The sequence below is a fragment of the Schistocerca serialis genome, chromosome 8 (genome assembly GCF_023864345.2).
Source record: "Schistocerca serialis cubense isolate TAMUIC-IGC-003099 chromosome 8, iqSchSeri2.2, whole genome shotgun sequence".
In the NCBI taxonomy this organism is placed as follows: Eukaryota; Metazoa; Arthropoda; class Insecta; order Orthoptera; family Acrididae; genus Schistocerca; species Schistocerca serialis.
In genome coordinates, this window is record NC_064645.1 from 235,492,971 (window position 1) to 235,511,153 (window position 18,183).

An 18,183-nucleotide genomic window follows, 5' to 3' on the forward strand; every position below is an offset into this window, starting at 1 on the left:
CATTTCATATTGCTTTGCAACATTATGCCTAGACATTTAATGTGTCTGTGTCAAGCAGCACTGTTTATGAACATTACAGAATTGTTTTTCCTACTAATCTGCATTAACTTTTCTTCTTTTAGAGCAAGCTGCTATTCATCACACCAGCTAGAAATTTTCCCTAAGTATCTTGTATCCTCCCACAGTCCATTCAATGACACCTTCCCATACACCACAGCATCATTAACTAACAGCAGCAGGTTCCTGCTAACCTTGTCTGTCAGGTCATTTATGTACCAGGTGATCAAAAAAATCAGTATAAATTTGAAAACTGAATAAATCACGGAATAATGTAGATAGAGAGGTACAAATTGACACACATTCTTGGAATAACATGGGGTTTTATTAGAACCAAAAAAATACAAAAGTTCAAAAAATGTCCGATAGATAGTGCTTCATCTGATCAGAATAGCAATAATTAGCACAACAAAGTAAGACAAAGCAAAGATGACGTTCTTTACAGGAAATGCTCAGTATGTCCACCATCATTCCTCAACTATAGCTGTAGTCAAGGAATAATGTTGTGAACAGCACTGTAAAGCACGTCCAGAGTTATGGTGAGGCATTGGCATCGGCTGTTGTCTTTCAGCATCCCTAGAGATGTCGGTCGATCACGATACACTTGCAACTTCAGGTAACTCCAAAGCCAATGATCACACGGATTGAGGTCTGGGTACCTGGGAGGCCAAGCATGATGAAAGTGGCGGTGAGCACACGATCACCACCAAACGACATGTGCAAGAGAGCTTTCACGCATCTAGATATATGGGGTGGTGCAACATCCTGCAAAAACATCGTACGTTCCAGCTGGTATTTATCAGCCAGGCTGGGGATGATGCGATTCTGTAACATATCAGCGTACCTCTCACCCGTCACAGTAGCAGTTACAAAACAAGAATCACGCATTTCCTTGAAGAAAAAAGGCCCAATAATGGTAGATGTGGTAAATCAAACCCATACTGTGACTTTCTCGTCAGGCAATGGAGTTTCCAGAACAGTTCTAGGGTTTTTGGTAACCTAAATTCTGCAGTTGTGGACATTGACAGACCCTCGGAGCATGAAATGAGCTTCGTCAGTCCACAACACGTTACTCAACCAATCATCATCTTTCACTGTCTTTTGAAACACCCACACCGCAAATGCACTCCTCTTCACTAAATCGCCAGGTAACAGTTCATGATGCCAATGGATTTTGGACAGATAGCATTGGAGGGTACGCCTCAGTGCCAACCAAACAGTAGTGTACGGAATGCCGGTGCAATGTGCGACTACACGAGCGCTGACTTCCCCATGCATAAATGAACCTGCTACAGTCTCCATTTCTTCCTGAACTGTCTCAGCAGCATTACGCTTTGTGCTCAGTCGACCACTATGGGGTCTATCATCTAAACAACCCATGGCTACGAACTTCGAAATCAATCTCGCCACAGCTGCAATTGTCAACAGACCTTTACCCATTCGAATCCCCTTCCTATGGTGATAGGATGGTAATGCTGAACTAGCACATTACCCATTCTGATAATACAGCTTCACTAAAAGCACCTTTTCAAGTAACATCAACATGTTGTGACTGCTGGCACATCTGATTCTCTCTCTCATTACAGCTCCTTTAAAAACAATTGTCATGCACAGTCACTGACGTTTTAAGTTTTCAAATTTTGATCACCCGGTATATAGTGAGTAAGAGCAATCGTATCACACTTCCCAGAGGTTCTTCCAATGATACACTTGTCACTGGTGAACATTCACCATAGCAGATGACATACTGGTTTCTATTACTTAAGATGTCTTTCAGCCGCTCACTTAACTGGGAACCCCAATCTGCGCACTTGGACCTTCGTTAACAGTCTGCAGTGACATATAATGGTGAATACTTTTTGGAAATCTAGCAATATGGAATCTGCCATTTGTCCTTCATCTGTGGTTTGCAGGGTATAATGTGAGAAAAGGACAAGTTGAGGTTTGCATAAGTTATTCTTTCTAAATCTTTGTTGATTTGTGGACAGGAGCTTTCCCATGACAAGGAAATCTGTCGCACTCAAACTTACAATATTTTCAAGAATTCTGCAGGAAAATGATGTTAATGATATTCGTCTATAATTTTTCAGGTCCATTGTTTTACCTTTTTTATGAGATACCTGCACTTTTTCCAGGCATTTGGGACTTTTCACTGAGTGAAAAACTCACAATAAATACAAACTAAGAAAGGGACCAATGTCATAGTGTATTTTATGTTAAACTGAACTGGAATTCTTTCTGCAACAAATGATTTATTTATGTTCAACTCTATCACTTGATTCTCTGTTACAATGTTTTGCATATTGGAGTCTATGTGACTGTCAAACAACAAAATGTTTGTATGATTTTCTGTGGAGTGATTTCTTAAACATGAAATTTAATACTGCAGACTGGTTGTTGAGTGACTATATAGAAGATTTCAACACACTTTGTGATTTTGTGTAGAATGAGAATTTCCTCATGTTCTTGGAAAGATCTTTTCCTAAAGTATGACAGAGAAAGTTAATGTATACTTTGCACAGCAAACTTTTCACAGACCCAGGAATTTCTACTGACTTTTGCCTGTTGACTTTTGTACATTCTTTTTGACTAGAGAGTGCAATAGCCTTTGCTTTCTCAGCATTTTGTTATTAAGCAACAGTGGGTACAGTGGGTCTTTTTCATGCTTAATCCAATTACTTGGCACATACTTCCTCAGAGTGTAATTTGCAATCAGTTTAAACTTTTCCCAAAATTCCTCTATGTCCATCTCATTGGAGCCAAATGAAGTTCATTCATTGTCTAAATGGGATGCTAAATATTGCTTATCTTCTCTAGTGAGCAAAAATACTCTCCTACCCTTCTTGATGGGTTTATTAACTTTTGCAACTATCATTGCCACGATGACATCAAGATCATTAATCCCTATCTCTATACAACACTGTGTATAAGGCATGTTTGTAACTATAAGGTCTAAAATATTTCCATTGCATTGCATTGCATTGTCTTGAGCAGCTAATTTTACAAAATTAGCTGCTCAAGACAATTTTAGGAAAATGTGTTCAAATTACTCATGAGACTATCTGTCCATACCACATGCACTGAATCTAAAGTCTCAGGCGTAAAGTCTTGTAGACTCAGAAGGTATGTATGTCAATCATGTTCTGAGCCTATATCATTTACAGCTGTTGGGTATCTCTCACTTCTGTCAAGTTTTATTATAAAGGAACCCTCCAAACTATTGGTCTGCCCTGTACTTGACACTGTAGTGGTGGGTTCATTTTTCAAGATGATAATGTATGAGTATACCATACCCACTGTGAACTCTTAGAATGCACAGATCCCCACTATTACTTCTCACACTGTATTGTGGTATAACTAACTGCTAGGGATCTAAAAATTCACTTTTTTTGACAAATGCAAGTTTAGGTGCAAATTCTGCCTCAGAACATGAAAATATGAATTTATGTAATCAAAGCTATTTCATAGTGAATTGTTTCCAGATGTACTATTTTATCAGGGATTGTTTGAAATAGCATTATTTTCAGCAGATGAAAACTGAAAAAATTACCAATTTTCTGTTACCGGTATAGCACATCTGGCATGGACCACTTGGAAAAGATAATGTTCATCAGGATGGATTTTCAAAATAAATAGTAAACCTCTGATCAATCACAACACATTGGTGCACTTGTAAATTACGTTCAGGTGCCATGTTACACAGTGGGTGATTAAATTGTCCCTATAAAATGTGTTGCATATGGCTATCTAGGACTCAGCAGTAGGACCTAGTGTCTCAGAACAAAGAAACACATGTTGTCTAGCTAAAGTTTGTATTATACAAAATTACCCATACTTACACATAGCCATTGGATGTGGTTTATTTTGAACTAAGGTTGAGTAAGATGCTTGTAGAGGTTGGGCCTGATATACCTTGTTTACAATGGTTCATTGTTTTCTTTTCTAATTTTGAAATGATTGAAGAGTTTAATCCTGGTTCATCACTGGGTTTGTGTATGATTCTAGTGCACAAAAAGGGATTTGGTTTAAACAGAGTTTGAAAGACTTTTTGATAGGCAACTCCTTCTACTCCATGGATGAATATTTTAGCAGAGACTGTTAAGCCAGCTTAGGTAAAAATATCTGTTAGATTTCAGTTTTGACAGTGCTTGGTCACAACAGTCAAGATTAGGTATTTTGTGTAGGAATATTTGTTAATAGTACATAACAGTGTTTCATTCTGACAGTGTGTTAATTCTGTAAATATTAGCTGTTCCAGTTAACTTCATTGTATTTACCTATTTCGACAATCTCCTGACAAATGATCAGGATAGTAAGTATTATATTCAAATGTTTTATGGTTTTATGTTATACTTTCTGACATGTTCCACACCCACGAGAATCATCTCATTTTTTGGGTCTATGTAACGAAAACTCAATTTAATCTATAACCTAATCTAATCCAAGTACAGAAGGAAAAGTGAGCCTCCTGTCTTCCTCTTCTTCCCTGTTTCCACTATCCTGTCTCTTCTTGAATGCCCTCCTAATCTGTGCTCCATTGTGACCATTGTTGCAGAATTCATTCCTTAAGTGTTGCAGTTTGTCTGGACTGCTTTCTTTAACATAGATGACAAATACCTTATGTATTAGGGGGTCAGTGTGTCTGCTGTTGCACTGGATGGTGGCAGCCTGTTGTATGCATGTACAGGTCTGCATGTGTCTTCTGCCTATATACTGAATGGCCCATTGTACCATCTGCCCTTTCCCATATTAGTACATCTGGGAAAGGGAGAGAACCACTTTCTCCTTCTCCTCCATTTTGGCTACTATTATGATCAAATATCAAAAAGGTTAGAACTTGCTAAACAAGATTTGGTATCAGTATTAAAAACCTATGCTTAATTGGGGTGTGTCAATGGTGCACGTCATATTAATAGTGACACAGAACCTTGTTGAGCAAGTTCTAAGCAGTTTGATATCTGACAATGGCTGTAACTGAAATAGTGTAGTAAATAAAAAAATATTAAACAATACAAACTGCTGTATTCACAGTGTTTATGAATCCATGCAGTAAATTTTTTCCTTTATCAATAAATTTACTCTTTTTCAGCTTTCTCTTACATTATCAACAATTTGATTTGAAATATGCAGATTACCACTAGCAAAAGATAAAATGTGGTCCACTTATAAATAAAATATGGATCAATACTACACTGTTGGTCTTTAAGAACAGCAAATAACAAAGTTTTACTTATTGTACATATACAGTATAATATGAAGAATATATGGCTAAATTTGTTGATGATTTGGGAGTTTATAGGGTGCAAAATGTAATACATAGAACTGCCACTTCTACCACTAAAAGGGGCTTGAACCCAGCTGGGCTCTGAGTCAAACTGAGGTAGGGTAAAAAAATATGGGTACGTCATTCCATGCCTCTTCAACTCTATGATAGATTTCATCAATCATAGTTGCAAGCAGCAACTTTCCAATCTCTTTACAACCTATGACCAGATGTTTTCACTGGGGGAGAGAACTGAGGGAAGTGCTGGTCAGAACAACAGTCAAACTCCCTCTGTCCTGAACTAGATCAAGACAGCACAGATAACATTGGGACTTGTGTTACCTGCTTGAAGAAAACTACAAAGATACGGCAAAGCATTATCTTGTCAAAAAATAACATCTTGCTGATACTGAAGATAGGAAACAGCCACCAGCCTTAACCCATTAGATATGCAGTGCCTGGTGTCTAATAACTAGAGGTGATCATTTTGTACCATCTTGCTAAGTACCTATTAGGCTATTAGGCCAATACAATGACGATGAAGGCAGTTCATTCATTTTCCTCAGAGTCTCTGCGCACAGATATGTCTCATGTGGTGTTATATTGGAAACAGGACTCATCCTAAAAGATGATGTTTTGCCACATCTGAGACCAGTGTTCCCATTGGGCAGTCCATTGTTGGCACGCCTGTCTCTGCTGCTGCTTCAAGGGAAGCCACAACAATGTGGTTACCATGCTGACAGTGTTTGGATGTTGCTTGTTGATACTTGTCTTGTTCGAAGCATGCCATCTTCCTGATGGAAGGAAACTGACATGGCTTTACAATCCTGCCAACTGAACAAACAATATCCATCCTCTTGGTTGCTAATCACGTGGAATTGCTGAGATCTTGCATGATGTTGAGTACTGCCCTCCTGAACCCAATGATTCCACATTCACATGACAGTTGTGATCCCTGGCAATGTGAGCAGCAAAATTAAAGGACAATAAACTGTAGTCTCAGTAAGCCACAACCTGTATAGTATCGAACTCTGACATGTTGGTAGGTGTTTGTAGTACTTAAATGAGGCATAACATGAGCTTCCTACAAACAAATTCAATTAAAATGTGATTAATGACTGACAAACCCAGGCACAAAATTTCTTTATCTACAGGATATTGCTGGCATTACACCTGTGTGCTTTAGGTGGTTGAGCTAAAATGTTAACTTGTATATCCAAGCATATTCTACATTTCAAGTGAATTTGAAGTTTGTTGCATGTCATCATCATGATGTTACAATTTTGATAGCCAGTGATTTACTTAGGTACATAGCCAATTAATGATATGTTTTATTGCTTTCTTCTAGACGTATTTGGTCATTATGCAGATGCCGAAGTGCAGGTGCATGTAATATCAAATATTCATCGAGTCACATTCCAGTTCCTCAACAACAGGACATATGTTGAGAGCACAAGAGATATGGCAAGTAAAAGCTAGATATTCTACAATGTTTACAGATTCAATTATCAACAATTGTTTTTTCTGTTTAAGTAATTTGAAAACTATAATAGAGAACTCATTAACCAGTTTCTTATGATTCATTCTTCTTGCAAATGTGTACATTAGATGTACTATTTTTCTGTGTTATGTACACCCTCTACATTGCACAAATCAAAGAAGAAGAAAAAAAGAAAAAAATGTAACAGCTCAAAAGATCATGCGGTAAAACTGAAGAAATGTGGCTGAACCATACAAAGTACAATACATCACAAATAACACTGGATGTACTATTCCAAGCAAAGAATGTACTGTATATTTAAATTCAGGTGCAAAATGATTGTGGAAGTTACATACAAAACAAGTAAAACCAGTCCAAGCAGCAATGGGAGTGATAATCTGTCTTGATATCAAATGAATACTATTCTTCTAACAATGTTACTTGAGTGCAGAATTGGTCATGAATAAGGGTTGTGACCAACAACACTCTTCCTGAAAGCATCTCAATTATTCTGTGGTATTCTGCCTAGCAGATCAAACAGACCAGTCCATACACTGAAATGTTTACTGTTGAAGATGAAAATACTGTGTCAGGTCGCTGATTCACTACAAAATGTAACACAAAAAATTCATTCCTAGAAGGTACCATGCTGAGGTACTACACACCATTCTCATAAAGTCCCAGTTTAAAAGTCAACATTTCTCAAAAGAAGCCCATTGCCATAATTTCCAGGTTATCTTTTGGTGACAAATGTTCTCTGTCTCATGTGCATAGAGTTAGCATCAATGAAACAGCATTTAGTGATTGTGACAAGAGTCAAATGGAAATTTAAAGCACCAGGTGCTCTCTTGCAACCAATAAGAAGTTACAATGACAGCAGCTGAGTTCATTATGTATTCAGTCCCCAAATCATATTATTTATCTTGAGGAACAAAGTATTCCTAATGATTGGAAAAAAGCACAGATCATCACCATTGTCAAGAAGGGTCATCAAAGATACACACAAAACATTCCCCACACATCTCTGGTGATGGTCTGTGGTAGAATTTTGAACATGTTTTATGCTTGTATATTATGACATTTCTGGAAACTGTAAATCTCCTCTGTAGGAATCAACATGTGTTCTGAAAACAATGATCATGAGAAACCCAACATGCTCTGTTCATCCACCAGGTGTAGAAAGTAGTAGATGCAGGTGCCCAGATAGGTCCTTAACTTCTGGAAGGCATTTAATACAGATTACAGTTCTGCACTGCTGCCTAATGAACAAATTACACGTGTACAGAATATCAGACAGACTGTGTGACTGGATCAAAGACTTTTTAGCAAACAGAACACAGCATGCCATTCTGAACAGAGAGTAGTCTTCAGACATAAAAGTAACTTTGGGCATGCCCCAGAGGAGTGTTGCAGGATCATTACTTTTTACAATATGTATAAATGACCTTGTAGATAATGTCAGAAGTTCCATGAGGCTTTTCACAGATGATGCTGTTGTCCACAGAGAAGTTACAATGCTAGAAAACTGTAGTAAAATGCAGGAAAATATACAGAGGATTTATGCTTGGTGCCGGAAATTGCAATTGACTCTCAACATAAAGAAATGGAATGTATTGTGAATACATAGACAGACAAGGACTTATTCTATGATTAAAGAACTGCAGAACAGTCACAGGAAGCAGTTACTTCCATAAAATATCTAGGAGTATGAATATGGAGCAATTAGAATTAATCCTGACTAAGGCACCTGCCAGGCTGAGATTTATTTGGAGAATCCTCAGGAAATGTAGTCCATCAATGAAGTTGCTTGCAAAACATTTGTTCAATCAATAAATGAACATTGCTTGTCAGTACGGTATCCAAAACAAATGGGACTGATTAAGGAAATAGTGAAGATCCAAAGAAGAGGAGCATGTTTCATTACAGGTGCATTTAGTAATTGTGAAAGTGTCATGGAGATGCTCAACCAACTTCAGTGGCAGTTGCTGCAAGAGTGGCATACTGCATCATGGTGTGGTTTATTGTTAAAGTCCTAAGGACCTAGAAGAGTCAACCAGTATACTCACAAAAAGCCCATGAAGATAAAATTAGAAAGATTTTAGTCTTCACAGAGGCCTAGCAGAAATTGTTCTTCCCGTAAAACATATGCAACTGGAACAGGAAAAAGGAGGAAGTGACACTGGTACAAAAAGTACAAAATACCCTCCACCACACACTGTAAGGCGGCTTGTGGAGTACAAATGTAGATTTTACTTTTCAGTAAGAATAATTTGCTACTTCTTACAGTAATTATTGAATTCACATCGGAAAACAATTTTACAATTTGAATTTCAGTATAAATTAATTTATGGCCCTTGTAAGATGATATTTTATAATATTTTAATATGTGTTAAATACAATAATTGTTGCAGCATGTGTTACTACCTGTTGAGCATTCTAGTTGGTTCAGTAAAGAGATTTTTTCTGAAGACTTAATCTTAAAAATTTAATATAACTAAGTTTGCACACTAGGGTAACTATTTTATTGTGCAGTTGTCAATACCCACATACTATGAGCACAAGGTGTCATGCACCAATGTCTACAACAAAATTAAAAAAGACAACATTGTCAGTGGTACTTAAGGGTTTGGCTCCCAAGATACAGAGACCAACTTGTCAAAAGGCATCCTTCAATTCACATCTGATGGGTGCTAAAAGGTTTCAGTGACTGGCTTCTTACCAAATGAAGGCTCATCTGTCATCACTTCATGATATAAATCAAGGCTCATCCAGAAAGAAAATGAAACTTTATCAATCTGAAAGCCATTGCAAAAATTGGTACACCTACTTGTGAACACTCGTTCAAGTGATGACTGATAAGTGCGCAAGTAGCTGATCATATTAAACACACACCACCTTTGTGAAGTCATGTGAGTGCAATGCAGCCATTGTTAGTCACTGAGGGGAACATCCTATGTGCTGAATATGTGATTAAAATTTGTTGCTACAGCTTGCAGCCAACAGAAGGAACAACAATTGGCAACTCAAACATCTCTTGTCTGAATTTTATCTGCCTCACGTGTGACACCTCTCCTCCATATCACTAAGTCAGAAAAATGATACCTCAAGACTATTAAGTTATCGCAACAGTCTCATTTCAGTTTCACAGCACAAGTTTCCACCCTACTCTTAGACATGTAGCTATTACTGCGTACAGATGCTGCCAATAGACTGCAGTGCCACAGGTTTTGTGTGATAATTTTTGTGACATTATAGTATTAACAACATTAATTTTTGTGACAGTCCCATTATGATTCCTTAAGTTCCAGTTTTGTAATTTTCCATAGCTTATGGAAAGCATTTTACAGAAATTAGTGACATGCCTCTGCAAGTACTTCTCTCTCTCTTGTATAAATGGTCATCTCTCACTGCAATGTTGTAGTACATATTGGCACAGCACAATTTGAGTTACACAAAAAGTTTATGAAGATACTCTGCCCTGTCATTTAATCACATTACAGAGAAACAAGCATCATCTGGTCCCATCAAGGATGTATGTTTTATTTAAGTGTAATACAAAGAAATAATTTAACATTAATGTTAAGCCCTTGAAGTCTTTGTAGACTCTTCTACAGTATTATAATCATGTTTTATGCTATTTTTTGAGAAAAGAAAAATACTGCTAGTAGCAGAAGACAGTAATGATCATATGTATTATGAAACAATCATCACAACATGAAGCTTTTTTTTTTAAAAAAAAAAATCAGTATTGCAGAAATCATGCAGCCTGCAAAAGTTATTCAACTAAGGCATTTCATCAAATTGAAAGTCAGTGTTCTCCAAATTAACTATATTACCTATCTATAGTTTTAAAACTTTAATGTTACATGCTTATTGTATTTTTTTTTCTTTTTAGTAGACTATTTTGTATGGACTGTGGAGTTGTATGAGAAGTAATAAGATGTTTGTAGATATGAGTATTGTCAAAATTTAATTGTAATCCATTTTTCTTGAAAAATATGGACAACTTTTTCATCTTCTAACAGAGCACCTGCACAATCATATTTTATGTGTTTCATAAACAACAGAGGACTCATATAGAAACCTTTGGTAAACCATGTTGATTGTTTAAAATTCTGAGTGCATATTTCTATGTGGCATGAAACAGAGATTCTCTTATGCAGATAAGACAAAAACTATAAACCTTCTGTGTCTGCTATCCTACATTATTTCAACTTTTGCTTAGGGATATCATAGTCCACACAATCAAAAGACATAGTCAAATTGCAAAATATTCCCAGTACTAATAATTTCTTATTTATTAATTCTAGTACAGACAGAGTGGCATGAGTGTATGCGCAGGGATTTTCAGCAGTGGGCTAACTGGTCCTCATTTTTATAATGGTACTGTTAGTTCTTTAAATTACTAAGATTTGCTTCCTGAAGTGTTAGAAGAACTGGAAAATAGTCAACTTTTGGAATAAGTGCAGCCAGTTAAGAGAAACTGGGTATGGCAACAAGATGGAGCATCCCTGCATTATGGAGTTATAGTGACTCACTTTCTATGCAAAAACTTTAATGAATTGATTAGAAGCCTGGGTACTATTGCAAGGCCTCCATGATCCTCAGATATCACACGTATTGATTTTTCATTCTGGGGTTTACTAAAAAAATGATGCTTATTTCATAAAAATTAGTGATGTTGGGCATTTGAAGGGATGTATCCTATCAGAATTTGAAAAACCTACATTCCTGAAAGATTTGTAACCAAATTTGCAAATGATTGTTGAAAACATGCCATGTTTGCATAGAACAGTGTGGGGACCACTTGAGCATCATTTGTAGGTTCATTTAACTCTACATGCATTGTTGTGTTGATAATAAATTTGTTTTTTCATTTGTTTAGTGTTATTGCACCAAACACATTATTTACAACTGACTTAAGGGCAACTTGTATATAAGCAGAGCAGTGATGATATGAGCTGCTAACTGAAAAATCAACTGACACAAGTGAATTTGAAAAAGGGTAGATGTTATTGCCATGTGCCTGGAAATGGACAACTCAGTAATGGTGAAGATGTTTGGCTGTTAGCGTACTACAGTTGTGAGCATCTATGGAAAATGATTGAAGGATTGTAAAACCATGAGTGGGCAATAAGATGTTGACTGTCAGTGTCTCATCACACAAATTGGAGGTCAGCCTTACCTGGTCTGTAAAGCTGGGTAAGCAGTGATCTGTTGCAGATCTAATGACAGTGTACAATCTTGGTACAAGCACAAGTGTTTTTTCAAAGCACACAGTTCAATGCATGTTGTTGGACACAGGGCTCTGCAGCTTGATAGGCACATAAACAAGACTGAGAACTTTTCTAGGGCAACACCACATCATCATTCATCTTACATCCATAACCTCTTTCCTGCAGTTGCCCATTTCCCAGTTCTGTCCCCCTCCCCCCATCAGTCCAGTCATTCACATCATTGTTATTGAACACTGCAAAAACATACTGCTCAGGGTCCCCATGCTCCATTCCTATCCTGTGCACCTGCTATCCTCCTACACTTATATTTCATGCACCATCTGTCTCCCCCAGCCATCAGTCAGTCTTTCCCAACCCTTCCTCTCACTCCCTACAACTGATCTGCAGTTTCGTGAATTGGTACCTTTACTCCTTAAATTATTTACAGTCTTCTAGCACTTCCAACTACTGAAACACTAACTATGGAATTCAGAGTATCATGGCAATATTCATTTTTGTTTCAGATGGAAGACATTTTCAGTGACGTATTCCAGTATGACTGTGGCATTGAGAGCACCAAGCAAAGTGTTGATCCTTCAAGTGGACTGGCACTAGCAGATTCAACTGATGTAGTTGCTCATTTCGTTGATGCTGTAGGGAAACATCCAGTTGAGAGAGATGTAATCACACGGTAAGCTCTCCACCGGAACACAATATCCCCAGAACAGTTTTCCACTGACTCTGTTGCATACATAAGACTACCAGTAAAATCAGGATTTTAATGTTTCAGTTCAGGAAAATTCATGGTTTTGATCACCATTACATATTTCATTGAGAACGTCACTGCTACCTGTGTAAATTTTAAATGCCTTTCTGTGCCATATGTGAATGAGAGTCATCATACTTCCTTTTTTATGCATGGCATTTTCAAATTTAGTCTAGATCAAGAACACCTACATTGAATTTAGAACATTTGATGTATACTAATACACACCTCAAAAAAAGTTTTGCATCACATTGGATCCAAGAGCTCTGGAACCTGTACAGAAAATCGGAACAGAGATCAACCTAAACATCATTTCTGCCCTATTTATTGCTCATGAAAACCACACATTGCATGTTGTACCATCATACAGCGAGACCTTCAGGGGTGGTGGTCCAGACTGCTGTACACACTGGTACCTCTAATACCCAGTAGCACGTCATCTTGCATTGATGGATGCATGTATTTGTGGTGGCATACTACCCACAAGTTCATCAAGGCAATGTTGGTCCAGATATACCAGTCCTCAATGGCGATTTGGCATAGATCCTTCAGAGTGGTTTGTGAGTCACATCATCCATAAACAGCCCTTTCCAATCTACCCCAGATATGTTTGAAAAGGTTCATGTCTGGAGAACATGCTGGCCACTCTAGTCAAGCAATTTTGTTATCCTGACAGAAGCCATTTACAAGATGTGCAGGATGGGGGTGCAAACTGTCATCCATGGAGATGAATGCCTCACCAACATGCTGCCAATATGGCTGCACCATTGGTCGGAGGATGGCATTCACAAATCGTACAGCCATTACGGCACCTTCCATGACCACCAGTGGCATACGTTGGCCCAATGTAGTGTCGGGGAACCCTCAACTTGCTGCACTTGCTGGACAGTTGTCTAAGGCATCTCCGACGATTGTGTGGTTGAAGCACATGTGACACTCATCAGTGAAGAGAACGTGTTGCCAATCCTGAGTGGTCCATTCTGCATGTTGTTCAGTCCATCTGTACTGCGCTGCATGGTGTCGTGGTTGCAAGCCATGGACGTCAGGAGTAAAGTTGCGTATCATGCAGCCTATTGCGCACAGTTTGAGCTGTAACACAACGTCCTGTGTCTCCACAAAATGCATTATTCAACATGGTGGCGTTGCTGTCAGGGTTCCTCCAAGCCATAATCCATAGGTAGTAGTTATCCACTGCAGTAGTAATCCTTGGGAAGCCTGAACGAGGCATGTCGTTGACAGTTCCTGTCTCTCTATATCTCCTCCATATCCAAACAACATCGCTTTGGTTCACTCCGAGACACCTGGACACTTCCCTTGTTGAGAGCCCTTCCTAGCACAAAGTAACAATGCAGACATAATCAAACCACAATATTGACCATCTAGGCATGGTTGAACTACAGACAACACAAGCCATGTGCCTCCTTCCTGGCGGAATAACTGGAACTGATCGGGTGTCAGACCCCTCCGTCCAATAGGTGCTACTCATGCATGGTTGTTTACATCTTTGCGCAGGCTTAGTGACATCTCAGAGTAGTCAAATAAAATAGGAAAGGGCCAATATCCATAGTCAGCGTCTATCTTCAGGAGTTCTCGAAACCAGGGTGATGCAAAACTTGTTTTGATGTGTTTGTGATTGAAAACCATAAATTATTTGGTTAATGTATGAGATAAAAAATATATTGAATGCATAGGGAAAATCAGTTTTTAATATAGGTATTACAATAGGCAAAGAAATTACTCTGGATTGTATTTTATATGCCGATGATGTCACAATTGTAACAGAGGAAAGTCATTGGAAAAAAATACAGCAGCAAAATTGGTCAGCCATTTTAATTCTCTGGGATGTGATATCACATGCAAGTATGATGATGAGAAAGCAAAAACAAGGAAGAAAAAGGAAAGATACATGGGACAATAAAGAGATACTTTAGAAAGAAGACACAAAAAGCAATTTGTGAAGATTTCTAAAGTAATGCCCATCCCCACATTACTCTATGAAAGTGAGTCAAGGGTCTTTTACAAGCAACAAGAAAGTCAGATCCAGGCAGCTGAAATGAAGGCTTGTGAAAAGATGCACCAAAGTAGATATATCAATAAAGAGTGACATATTTAACAGAAGAAACAAAATTGAAGACAACAGATGAAAATGGAGTGAACATCTTATCAGAATGAACAATCGAAGACTACCTTATGCAGTCAGAAATTATAATGCAATATGATAAAGAAAGACAGGAATGCTGTGACAACAAGTGTAATAAGTGCCAACAGCTACCTGAACAATGTAAATCACAGTGGTAGTACTCCTGATCAGTGCATGCATGCTGAACTATTTCCATTTTCCACCAAAACTGGGTTTGAGCTAATTAGACGAAAGTGTCCCTTTGTGAGACAACTATGTAGGCCCATTCTGCAGTGGCAGCCAGTGGTTCCAGAACAGCCAGCTACATTGGGAAGACATTGCCTGGATGATGCACTACCACAATCAGTTCTACTACTCTTTGCCATTATTAGGAAGTTGGACTTTGCAAAAGGGATGTTGCCATGTGGATAGAGCTTGGTATTCTGTTTTTCCTACATCTCTCACGCTTGGAAGGTGTCAGACTTAGTGTCATTATAACAAACTTCATTCATACAGGCTCTAAAGAATTAAACCTGTGTCTGTTATTTTTGGAACTGAGTTTATTTGAGGATTCAGTTGGTCAAGGAAGTTATTCTTCATAAATTAATTAATGTGACATGTTGCAAATAAAACTGTTGAATGGTGGACATGTGACATAACTGAAGTAAGGGGCATATCAGACAAGGCCAAGGATGAGATGGGCACTATAACTGAAAAAGGTCTAAAGTACAGGAGAAGAAACATGAATATTTTTCTCTGGAAAGAAATAACTAATAAGATGTGAGCAGCACTGGCCCATTTAACAACCAAAAACAAAGAAATAGTGGTTGCTGGTGATTTCAATGTAGATTTCCTTAAAGACTCTCCCAATAAGAACCTATTTGAGTTAGTAACACTATCATTCAACTTAATTCCCACAGTAAAGTTCCCCACTAGGGTAACCACTTGCTCACAAACAGCCATTGATAATATCTTTATAGAAAAGTCAAATGAACAAAATTATATTACAAAACCAATAGTCAATGGCCTCTCAGACCATGACATGCAGTCCCTTCTGTTAAATGTTAATACTGAACAGGATATAAAATCTGTTAAATCTGAGCTCAAGAGGGTAATCAGTAAGCCAAAAATTGATTATTTTAGGACACTCCTCAGAGACATTCACTGGACTGATGTTTACAGTGCTCATGGCATGAATGAAAAATATAACATTTTTGCTAATAAAGTGCTTACCTTATTTGAACACTGCTTTCCCCCAAAACTTACCAAGGTTAGAGCAAAGTCTACAAAGAAGCCATGGATTACTCGAGGAATAGGGGTATCTTGTAAAACAAAAAGAAAACTGTATCTGTCAATCCGAAACATTTCCAATGTTGATGCTATAGCACATTATAAGAAATACTGCAAAATATTAAAGACTGTAATACGGATGTCAAAGCAAATATATTACAAGGAAAAGATAGTCATATCAGATAACAAAATAAAGACAATATGGGATATAGTGAAGGAGGAGACCGGTAGAACCAGACATGAAGAGGAACAAATAGCATTAAGAGTAAATGATGCATTGGTGACAGATGTGTATAGTGTTGCAGAACTTTTTAACAAACATTTTATAACTGTTACTGAAAAGATGGGGTTGTCAGGTTCGGTAGATGCTGCTATGGATTACCTTAGACCAGACATTTCAAGTAACTTCCATAATATGAATTTGACCCTCACTACCCCAACAGAAATAATGTCCATCATAAAATCTTTAAAATCAAAAACATCTAGTGGGTATGATGAAATATCAACAAAGTTAATTAAAGAATGTGATTCTGAGCTAAGTAACATATTAAGCTATCTGTGTAACCAGTCGTTTATCAGTGGAATATTTCCCGAATGGCTGAAATATGCTGAAGTTAAGCCACTGTTTAAGAAGGGAGATAAAGAAATAGCATCAAATTTCCGTCCAATTTCACTGTTGCCAGCATTCTCAAAAATTTTCGAAAAAGTAATGTACAGTCGTCTTTATAACCATCTTATCTCAAATAACATACTGTCAAAGTCACAGTTTGGATTTCTAAAAGGTTCTGATATTGAGAAGGCTATCTACACTTACAGTGAAAATGTTCTTAATTCATTAGACAAAAAATTGCAGGCAACTGGTATATTTTGTGATCTGTCAAAGGCATTTGACTGTGTAAATCACAATATCCTTTTAAGTAAACTAGAATATTATAGTGTAACAGGAAATGCTGCAAAATGGTTCAAATCTTATATCTCTGGCAGGAAACAAAGGGTGTTATTAGGAAAGAGACATGTATCAAGCTATCAGGCATCATCCAACTGGGAACTAATTACATGTGGGGTCCCACAAGGTTCCATTTTGGGGCCCTTACTTTTTCTTGTGTATATCAATGACCTTTCATCAGTAACATTACCAGATGCCAAGTTTGTTTTGTTTGCTGATGATACAAACATTGCAATAAATAGCAAATCAAGTGTAGTCTTAGAAAGATCAGCCAATAAAATATTTGTAGACATTAATCACTGGTTCCTAGCCAATTCTTTGTCACTAAACTTTGAAAAAACACACTACATGCAGTTCAGAACTTGTAAGGGGTGTCCCAAGAGTATAAGTCTAACATATGATGACAAGAAGATAGAAGAAGTGGACGGTGTTAAATTCTTGGGATTACAGCTTGATAATAAATTCAACTGGGAGGAGCACACCACAGAACTGCTGAAGCGTCTTAACAAATCTCTGTTTGCAATGCGAATTTTGTCAGACATAGGGGATATAAAAATGAAAAAGCTGGCATACTATGCTTACTTTCATTCCATAATGTCATATGGGATTATTTTCTGGGGTAATTCATCAAGCCAAGCTAAAGTTTTCCGGGCACAAAAACGTGCAGTAAGAATTATATGTGGTGTGAACTCAAGAACATCCTGCAGAAGCCTGTTTAGGGAACTAGGGATACTAACTACAGCTTCCCAATATATTTATTCCTTAATGAAATTTGTCATTAAAAATATATCACTTTTTCAAACCAACAGCTCAATTCATGGAATCAATACTAGAAATAAGAATAATCTTCACAAGGATTTAAAGTCACTTAGTCTTGTACAAAAAGGTGTGCATTATTCAGGAACACACATTTTCAATAACTTGCCAGCAGCCATAAAAAGCTTAACAACCAATGAAATTCAGTTTAAGAGAAGCCTAAAGGATTTATTGGTGGCCAACTCCTTCTACTCCATTGATGAATTTCTGAGGAAAACCAACTGATTTGT

The 18,183-nt window shown here is 37.5% G+C and overlaps 2 protein-coding genes across 2 annotated transcripts in view; both read left to right on the forward strand.

The window, feature by feature from the left end:
* Window positions 1-6,799, forward strand: part of LOC126416943 (cadherin-23-like) — a 597,779-nt gene extending 590,980 nt beyond the window's left edge. Inside the window, exon 29 of the mRNA XM_050084822.1 lies at window positions 6,669-6,799. Coding sequence (XP_049940779.1) covers window positions 6,669-6,799 — 131 coding nt within the window. The remainder of the gene's footprint in view (window positions 1-6,668) is intronic.
* A 2,919-nt stretch (window positions 6,800-9,718) lies between these two features.
* Window positions 9,719-18,183, forward strand: part of LOC126416944 (uncharacterized) — a 41,590-nt gene continuing 33,125 nt past the window's right edge. The window contains exons 1-3 of the mRNA XM_050084823.1: window positions 9,719-9,818; window positions 10,301-10,332; window positions 12,541-12,707. Of these exons, the coding sequence (XP_049940780.1) occupies window positions 9,719-9,818; window positions 10,301-10,332; window positions 12,541-12,707 (299 nt within the window). The remainder of the gene's footprint in view (window positions 9,819-10,300; window positions 10,333-12,540; window positions 12,708-18,183) is intronic.